At 32.0% G+C, this 10,385-nt stretch overlaps 1 protein-coding gene across 1 annotated transcript in view; it reads left to right on the top strand.

Moving 5' to 3' along the window:
* The window catches only part of LOC108905489 (serine protease 7-like), a 23,677-nt gene that overhangs the window by 2,479 nt on the left and 10,813 nt on the right, over nt 1-10,385 (top strand). Inside the window, exons 2-3 of the mRNA XM_018708362.2 lie at nt 7,657-7,866; nt 7,925-8,168. Coding sequence (XP_018563878.1) covers nt 7,657-7,866; nt 7,925-8,168 — 454 coding nt within the window. The remainder of the gene's footprint in view (nt 1-7,656; nt 7,867-7,924; nt 8,169-10,385) is intronic.

Raw genomic sequence — 10,385 nt, 5'->3', positions numbered from 1 at the left:
ATACACACTTCCAAGTAAAACTGAAGAGGTTTGGTGTTAGTTAGCCGGCAGGGCCGGAAGGTACTGGAGTCCCATACGGGAGGCAATCCAGCTATAGTTGAGATTTCGGAAGATCTGTCTTAGCAATTCTTTTTTTGTATTTAATTATTTTTTTTTTCAGATTCGTCCCTCAAGGGCGAAAATGTTAGTGAATTCAACAAGGCCCTTATATGCGTCTTGACATAAAGTGAGCACAAGAAATCAAAGAACAACGTAATCATGATAAAACAAGTTAAATGTGAAACAAAGAAGTCGTTTTTGCAATATCCGGGCAGTCTCGACAATATATACATATTTTAACATATAATAAATAATGAGCAATCGCTAATAATAATGGTACCAATTTCACCTTAGAAAAATATACGCCCCTGAGCGTAAGACAATGAAGGCTAAACATATAAAGAATTATTATCATGAAATATCTATGTTTTTTGAACAACGTAATCTGGCCAAAACAAGTTACACGTGAAACAAAGAAATCGTTATTGCAATATCTGGGAGTCATGAGTATATACATATTTTAACATGAAATAAATAAGGAGCTATCTTTAATAATAATTATAACAATTTTACCTTAGAAAAATATATGCCCTTGAGCATAACGCAATGGAAGCTAGACATACAAAGAATTATAATCATGAAACATCTATAAACATCACAATCATAAAATTACATAGAACGATTTACAACAAAGTAGAACAATTAACAACAAAGTACTTAAAGAATATTATCTGCTAACTAATATCGGTTTAAACATTGAATTTTCCACTACTTCTATATTTTTCACACTACACTGACCGTCTTACTTTTCACTCCGCGCTGTTCTCACTTCAACTACTTATGTATTTTCACCGTACACCGATCGTGTTACTTTTCATTCTGCGCTGTTCTCACTTCTACTGTCTATCTTCAACTAACTAGCCTTCTTTCCAGAATCGCCCCACCTAGGCGTTTGCTTTTTTTTGCGCTTCCTTCTACCGACCGTTAATATTACTTTTTCATTATTATACAACACCCATGTATCAGGTGACGTGGAAGTTGATAAGATAAGCACGGTTTTGCACAAGGGACCTACACTTTTAGTATGTGAGTTGTACTGAAGGTATTCCAGCAAAAATTAGCTTGCTCCCTCTTACATCTAAGCAGTGGGATATTTCGACAGATCCTCCCTGATCTATAAGACCTCTAAATATTAATCGCGAAAAATATAAGTAAGCATTAAAGCAAAGTGTTTCATTAGACGCTGATATTAAAGTTGATCTAAATTATAAAAAATATTGAGTACAAGTACAAATTTTAGAGAAAGGTGAAGTTTAATTGGAGCATAATGCAACAAGTATATCTTTTTTACAACAAATAAATGACCTGGACAAACTTAAAATCCCTATCAACAAGAAAAATTAATATATAATAAACGAAACACGGTTTTAGAAATTCTTAGCGTTGTCCTCGAAATGAAATCAACTTTGATATTTTAGTAGTCTTTCCGAAGTCAGTTGAACATGTAAAAAAACGCCTGGCAATAAAATTTTATGACTATCATAGGTGTCCCTAAAAAAAGTTTTCTGCTAAAGATAAAAAATTATAATAATTTGTATATGTTGTATATAATGTGTAGAAAATTTCTATTATATGTTCATTTGGCCAACAACATATTTTAATTATTTATGTCCTCAAACAATTATATTGATGGTAAATTTCGTATTGTTCCGTTCCAAACGGTCTCCAAAATGCCATGTTGTAATAATATTATTTCTCCCTTTCGCAATTGTAATATCAATGATTAATAGAAGGCGCCCATAATAAATTAAAATTACCTGAATCACACCAAATTCCGCATTGCTGTACTGCACTGCTGGACAGTTTGTCAACCACTTGTCAACAGCTGAGATTTATTGCCCAGTCGCCCAACGCAGCTGTGTTTGCATTTTGTTTGCTCTCGCTCGCATTCTTCAACTGGTCGTATACATTTCTACCACCTCCACGTTTAGTTCGACCAGACCTGTATATGGATATGGCTAAATAAATATGAGAACATGTTTTTCAAATATTTCAACGCCGAGTTGCTGCGTCAGCGACCGAACCTGGTACATACTGTCAACCTCTTGGTTCTTCAAATGATATCGGAAAGATTATACACGCAGTGATCTAAATTTATGTTCACAAATTCAACCAGGTGACAAAATAAGCGATTTTAAACAAAAATCTTCGGCGGTGTTAAAAATAATTTAAAATTTCGTTTATCTCATGCATAATTAAGCAGTCACGTAAATATTATATTTTATCGTATATACCATGATTATTTGAATAATTATTATACTCTAGTAAACAGCTTGAGCACGATGCCATTTTTTTCTACTGATTTAAAGTAATGTATCAAGGACAAAGTTTTAAAAACGTTGATTATACGAAAATATTGGCATTAAGTGCAAGTACTAAAATTAGGAATTATTTTATTATTCGACAAACCGGGTTAAATTGCACTTGTTTCAAATTCTGTAGATGTAGGAACCTCTTTAGGAAGTGTGCAACTAGGATAATGCAGAAGTAATCAAATTACGCCCATAATACAACTGTATTGATAACAATTGTCTGTTGATATAACCAACTAACACCACTATATCGGTTGTTAAATAATTCCAGCAATGAGGCATGTCTAGACGAGAATCTGCTTTTTATCAGTATTCAGTACAGAATACTGTCTTTGAATGTTATATTTTTGCCGTTTATCTTCTAACTATTTTTACACGCTAACGTTACTCATAGGTTGATTTATATTTCAACACTCAAAATTTATATAAATAAATGACACACATTCTTGACACATCCTGAAAATTGTTCAATTTGGTGATCTTACCTTCTTAAATTGACCCTGTTTCTGTTACATCCCTTTTAAATATATTAGGAGCAAATAACTTAATTATAAATGCTATTTACCGAAAAATTAATTGTACTGAGATTTATACAATTTATTTTTACAAAATATTATTTTTCATGATTCCTAAAATAGGGGTACGACATCACCGACAATTGTCTTGCCATGAAGATACCCATCAAAAAGATTGCATTTTTATTAACAACTTTTGTCAAGAAATTTTTGCTATATTCATTTATTTAGAAGATACGATCAAATATTTTTGGAAACACAAAAATAAATTTAAAAAAAAATAAATTATAAAAAATTTAAAAAAATCGCTGAAACAGGTCAATTAGTAAATAGAAATCGTTACTTTTTGTAATATTTTCTATTTTTTGAGCCATGTTTGACAGACCTATAACATTACCTAATTTTTTTTTTAATACATACACGCTCTATATTTTATAGTATAAATAAAGACGAATTCAGCGATGTAAGGTTATACCCAAGTTTTTGTCATAGTTGCCAAAAAATGAAGGAATTAAATGAAAATAATTTAGTACTTACTACTTTTTATTTTATTACAGCAAATGTTTAAAGTGGCCTCCAATAACTATTGCACAATGCCCAATTCGGTGTTTAAAGTCATCATTTACATTTTAAATAACATTTGGTGTCATGTTTCAAACTTCTTCTCTGATACGATTTTTCAATCCCTCGATAGTGTCTAGTCTGTTCACATACATTTTGCTTATTAGATAACCCCACAAAAAAATCTAGTGGTGTTAAGTCAGGGGAGCGTAGTGACCATTCAAGCGGCCCTCTTCTGCCTATTCATCGATTTGAGAAAACTTCATTAAGGTAATTTCTTACATCGAGGCGAAAATGTGGAAGTCTTGTTGGAACCAGACATCACCAGCAGGCATATCGTGCTCATTAGGGTTAGGAAAAATTAATTTCAGAGCTGGAATCAGCTGAAAACGCAAATAATCCAAATAAATGTCGTCTGTCAAATTGCCCTCAAAGAAACAAGGTCCTAGTTTGCGATTTCCTACTAGTCCAGTTCAAAGATTTACCGTTGCTTATGTTTTTCTTGCATCCAATATGGATTTTCTGGGCTCCAAAATCTAGTCTGTTCACGGTTCCGTTTAAGCAAAAAGTTGCTTCGTCAGTGAAAATTATGTGATTTTTTAAGTTGGGTTGTCTTTCAAATAAATTTCTAATTTCCTTGCAAAACTGTAATCTTCTGTCTATGTCATCTGCCCACAGTTCTTGTAAGGATGCCACTTTTGAGACTTCAGAGTTCTGTGAACCTAGGACTTCGACAAATTCAAGTAGGCTGAGATAGACTTGAAGGATGAGTGAGGATTTTCAATAACGGTGAGCATCACATTTTTTTTTGACGGTCATTTTCGCTTAGCGTTCCTCGCCTTCCTGATCAAAGTAAATCTTTTATGGTGAAATAAGTCACATACCTCCTGTTGACCACGGATTTTATATCCTTATCCAATCATAACTAAAATTTCAATTTTCTGTTTTTCGTTTAAGCGGGCTGTCATTTTTCAAAATAATTTAACAACGAATGAATTGAAACCAAAACGATTCACGTTATACCTGAGGTACTCTGGTGAATCTTATACAAAAAAAAACTTTCTTTAAAGTAGGTAGAAAAAGATTAATAAAGAGTATAGGTACGTTTTTTAAAGTACAGAAGAGATTATGATTGTTTGAAATAGTCGTCAGTACGACATAAAAGACAATTTTTTACATTTTTTTGATAAAAATGACAGAAAAGTAGGTATAAACTTTTATCGCTGTATTCATCTTTAGAAGGGCTCTCTATTTATACTATAAAATATAGAGCGACCTATTAAAAAATATCGGTAATGTTATGGGTCTGTCAAACATAGCTCAAAAAAATAGAAAATGTTTCAGAAAAGTGAATTTGTATTTACTAATTGACCTGTTTCAGTGATTTTTTAAAATCTGAACTGGAAAAAAAATATGAATTTTGTTGCATCAGTTTGGGATACACAGATACAGGAAATAACACTGCATAATGTAATGTATTTTCTATGTCTTCATTAAATATTATTTTTCTAGCTACTCTCTCTTCAATTTTTCATAAGATATCACGAGGTTATTCCTAGCAAACATTTTGCATTTCTTGTTTCAAGTGATAATACTTCTAAGTGTTCCTTAAAAACTTCCGACATTTATACCAAAATGGTTACGTATTTGATTGAACTGATGTGGGTTTTCAGTAGACAATTTTTTTTATTAAGGATTCCATTACTTTGGAAACAACATTTATGAATTCAAATAATATGTTGGATAAGTCGATGACCAGTAATGTCTACTTGACCTACAAAATTCATCATACTCTTGTCCGGTTGTCCAAAGTTGTGAAAAATTGTCTCGTTGGGATTTCTGGCGAAAGTTGACGTCAAACAAAAAAGTATCTACAAATATATACAAAAGTTGTAGATCATGCAAAAATCTACAACTTCTGTAGAAGCCACTTTTTATGACAACCTTAAAATTTCGAAGAAAAATGCGACAAACGGTTTTTTTTCTTATTTTTCCTTTTCTTATTTCTCATTTATGCAAAAATAATTTAATTTTGACGAAACTTGGTGAAAGAATACCTTTCTGTGTCTTAAATAACCACAATCTTTTTTAGATATTAAAAGCAAGAAGTCATTTTTTCCGGACTGAAACACTTTTTTTTCAAAGAAAAATTCTACTTAGAAAAATTATCGTACAGAGTTATACCAGTAATAATTTTTTTCGTTTTGACATATACTTTTTGGTGAAATAAAAAAATCTGTAATCACAGTTCAAAAACATGCTCAAAAATGCAAAAAAAAATTCCTTACAACAATGAATATTTCAGTAATTGTTGATAATTTGTTTAAATTTGAAAAAATTCAAAAACTGATTACACCATTCAATTGTACGGAGAAAAATAAAAAAAACTGATGTGTCTCATTATTTGACCCAAAACTTTATTTTTGTACAGTAAGTATTGTTATAAACATCTAAATGAAATAGTGAATAAATAAAATAAATATTAATTTTTTTCCGTAGGATCGATTAGTGTACTTATTTTTTTTTTATTTTGATGAATTCATAGATATACAGTATGTCCAATATAAGGATGGGATAGCATTATGATCTAGGAAACGGTAAGAGATACGGGGTGACTCAAATTAGGAAAAGGTGTGTTTTTTTATACCTTAGAATATGCCGTTTAGAAAGTTTTAAAATCCCGAGTAGTTCCGGAGATATCCGGAAAAACCCGAAATTTTGCAAAATCGTTTAATTTTTTCCTGGCTTTATTTGAAATCGAATTTTAAAACAATTTCTGAATTAGATGATATCCCATAAAAGGATTTTTAGCTTGTTTTAGCTATCATTTACAATTTTTCCTGTGTACGGCTCTGAACGCTTCAAAATATCTGTTGGAGGAAGTCATAACAGTATAAAAGTCAATACCGCACAATTTTTTTACTACTATTAGCAATACTAATTAGAAATAATACTTTTTAACTTTTTACTTTTTAAATTATTGATTAACAAAAATTGTTGGATATTTTCTCTTACCGTTTCCTAGATCCTAATGCTATCCCATCCTTATCTTGGACACACTGTATATCTATGAATTCAACAACATTAAAAAAATATATACTAATCGATTCTACGGAAAAAAAAATGATTCACTATTAGACTTAGATGTTTATATAGCAATATTGTACAAAAATAAAGTGTTGGGCCAAACAATGAGAGAATTTTTTTGTATTTTTTTCAGTACAATTGAATGGTATAATCATTTTTTGAATCTATTTTTCTAAACAAATTATCAACAATTACTGAAAAATAAATTCATTTATTTCTCTTTTTGCATTTTTGACCATGTTTTTGAACTGTGATTATTACTTTTACATTACAGTGTTTCAGACCAGAAAAAATGAATACCTTGGAAACTTCGTGATTTTTTTCATCTAAAAAAATTTGTGGTTATTTAAGATACAGAAAGGTATACTTTCACCGAGTTTCGTCTAAATTAAATTATTTTTGCGGAAATGAGAAATAAAAAACGGTTCTTCGCATTTTCGAAATTTTAAGGTTGTCATAAAAGTAACTTCTACAAAAGTTGTAGATTTTTGCATAATCTACAACTTTTGTATATACTTGTAGATACTTTTTTGTTTGACGTCAACTTTCGCCAGAAATCCTAACGATACAATTTTTCACAAGTTTGCACTCCCCCACCCCAAATCAATCCTCCACCACCCGCATCAATTTTTTTCGTTTATTATAAGCCTCTTACCATTGTCCAGGTAACAATTTTCTTTTTTTTTTCACCCTCTAAATGAGTTATTTCCATCGGTCTAATACATCAATATAAAAGACGAATATTCGATTATTATTAATCAACGTGAATTAACCAATGATAGACAATGACAAGCAATCATCTTCCTATATTGTGCGACTGATTCTATTTCCGACAGAGGTTATTAATTGTCCCTGATGAATGAGAAAGAGGCAGACATATTGTCGTTTGTTGTGTGCTTAATGTAGACATGTATTTGACCAATATATTTTAGCCCTGAATTCTATTTGAGAGTTTATTAATAATTTTGATGTTTAATCTCCATAATTTACTACATTAATCTACTTCTACAACCCGGTGTGAGAAAATACAACTTTATTTAAAAATAATGGGAAAGTAACAAGAACTCTTTCCATTTTTCCAGCAATAGTCACAGAATGTGAGACACCGAATCGCGATGTGGGATACTGTGTAGAAATCAAGCACTGTAAGATACTGATGAAGCAAATCACCAATAAGGAGGCGTCTTCATTCTTACGCGCGTCCCGTTGCGGACCACAAAACGAGAATATCTACAATCCAAAAGTGTGCTGTGGAAAGTACGACAACTACAAAACTGTCAGCACAAACAACGGTACAAAAACACCATTAAAATGAATGAGTAAAATTTTCACTAATGCTGTCGGTTTCAGTTAAAGAAGCCGAAGTCGACATATTCCCAAAATCCTGCGGCCAGCAAACTGTAACGTTCGACAGAAGGATAGTTGGTGGCAAAGAAGCTTATCTAGGCGAATATCCTTGGATGGCTCGTATCATTCATAAAAATGAATTTGGGTCGCGGACTGTCGGATGTTCGGGATTTTTAATACACCCCAACTTTGTTCTCACTGCTGCCCATTGCACGCATCCACGTCATGTTGAAATGAGAGGGCCAATGTAAGTAGATATACAGGGTGACCCAATAGTGTGACAAAGTTCAACATTTCCCTTATTATAAAGATTTGAAAAGAAATATTTTACGGAAGTGATGTGCTTAAAAAAGTTCGCATTTAAAAATATTTTGAATTATATAGGGTGACACGGTGGGCAGGAAGCAACTTTAAATCGCATAAAAATGACGACAAAAACTGAAAGCATGTATTTGTACTTGAAAATAGAGTCAGAAGCAGTTTGAATTGAAATCCTAGCTGCCCCTGTTTGTAAGTTCTAATTTATTATTTTTTTTTATAGGAAAATTTTATGATATATCACAATAGGTAAGAATTACGATGGTTAAAAACATTCTTATGGAATTTTGAATAGATAGTGTATTAAATTTTGTATAAGTAATACATTTTAAATAAATAATAACTTAAAATATGAACACACACACACACACACACACGTGCGTGAGCGCAAGTTTATTATTATTTTTTTTAATTACGAAAATTAGTTATTCTATTTTTTTTTCAATCTAACATGTACCGTACGTATTGTATAATTTATCCCCAAGAAAATATAGTTATATTGATTGTAATTAAATGGTGCTTTGCTATCCACATTCGGAAAATTAAAATTTCAAATATACGAGTATATACATATAAGCCTTTTCTTAGCATCGCAGATTTTCTTTTTCTAATTGCAGGTGTCAACAAATATATTTATCTAAATATCGATTGTAGCAGTTTGTTTGGAAATAAAATGTCTCTTCATTCATTCTCTTCTCCATTTGAAAAATATTAATGAACTCCGTAATGCTTTAAAAAGCACAGATGTTTCTCAAACCATGCTATTCTAGATCATTTGGAACAAGCAGTTGTACTCTTGAACAACGATGGCTTAGGAGTATGGTCTGAACAAGCTGGGGACTCGATTCACAGAGTTTATTAAATTTTGGGAAAGATTTAAAACAAATTTGATGAAAATCAATTTTTCCCAAAACAATTAAAAGAAGCAGTAGCTGCTTTTTCATCTCAGCACATTTAAAATTGCATTTGAGATTACTTACTATACCATATAATTTTAAAATATTGACCTTAATAACAAACATTTAATTTTTCTTCTGTTATTCTAAAACTTTAAATATTGAAAAATGATAAAAATTAAAAAAATAAAATAAAAAATGAAAGAAATTACAAAAAAAAAGAAAAAAGAGGCGCAATGAAAGTTACCCCCACGTGGTGCCCCTAGGAAATGTGTAAAATCGGCTAAAAACTTATTTGCAAGGATATATATATATGTTGAACTTCAGATTTCCGCGGATATTATATGTGTTGTCAAGATGTTTCCGGGTTCCTCTCCGCGTATGGTTTTCTTGATTCTGGATAGAATCGTGTTCTGGACGACGTTTCGGCAAGATCACACTTGCCATTTTCAAGTCTTCTTTGTTCTACTTCGTGTAATACGTTGTGAACTGGTGTTTACCTGCTCTGCTGCTGCTTTATATATTATTTTCGCGTTCTCCTTCACTGGTTTTCGCCTCGGTTCGCTGCTCGTTGGTGCGTCAGATGTCATGCTTGGTGAAGCGTTGCGTCGCGCTCTGATGATTTTGTTTGCGAGAATCGGTTTCCAAGCTATTGGGAGCCTTTGTGTATCGTCACGTGTATTTAGATTTTTTGTATGTTTTTCGATTTCTATGGCTTCTCTGATAATTCTTTTGGTTTTATGTTCTATGTTGGCAATGATTCTTGTTTCTTCGAAATTGATTTTATGTCCGGTGTTTTTCGCATGTTGCGCCAAAGAAGAGGTTGCCTGATTCTTTTCTACAGCATTTCTGTGTTCCTCTCTTCGTGTTTGAACTCTTCTATTTGTTTGTCCTATGTATGATTTTTCGCAGTCGCCACAGGGAATCTGGTAAACGCCTTGACCTTCGAGTGGAATCTTCGTCTTCGCTGATGGAAGAATGTTGCCAATTTTCCTGTCGGTATTGAAGACAGTTTCAATTTTATGTTTCTTCAGTACTTTGCTGATTTTGTCAGTGGTTCCTTTTATATATGGAAGGAGTGCTTTGGCAACTGGTTTATCTTCTTCGGTCCGTTCTCTATTGTGGCGTGGTCTTAATGCTCTCTTGATGTTGTTATCCGAGAAACCATTTTGTTGAAGAGCTTTTTTAACTTTTTCGATTTCTTCTGTTTTGTGTTCGTTGTCAGTCAGCCTTTCTGATCGTGTTATTAG

The sequence above is a fragment of the Anoplophora glabripennis genome, unplaced genomic scaffold, assembly GCF_000390285.2.
Source record: "Anoplophora glabripennis isolate ALB-LARVAE unplaced genomic scaffold, Agla_2.0 scaffold231, whole genome shotgun sequence".
Classification (NCBI taxonomy): domain Eukaryota; kingdom Metazoa; phylum Arthropoda; class Insecta; order Coleoptera; family Cerambycidae; genus Anoplophora; species Anoplophora glabripennis.
Note: the sequence above shows the minus strand (reverse complement) of the source record. Positions and strands in the feature narration are given on the sequence as shown.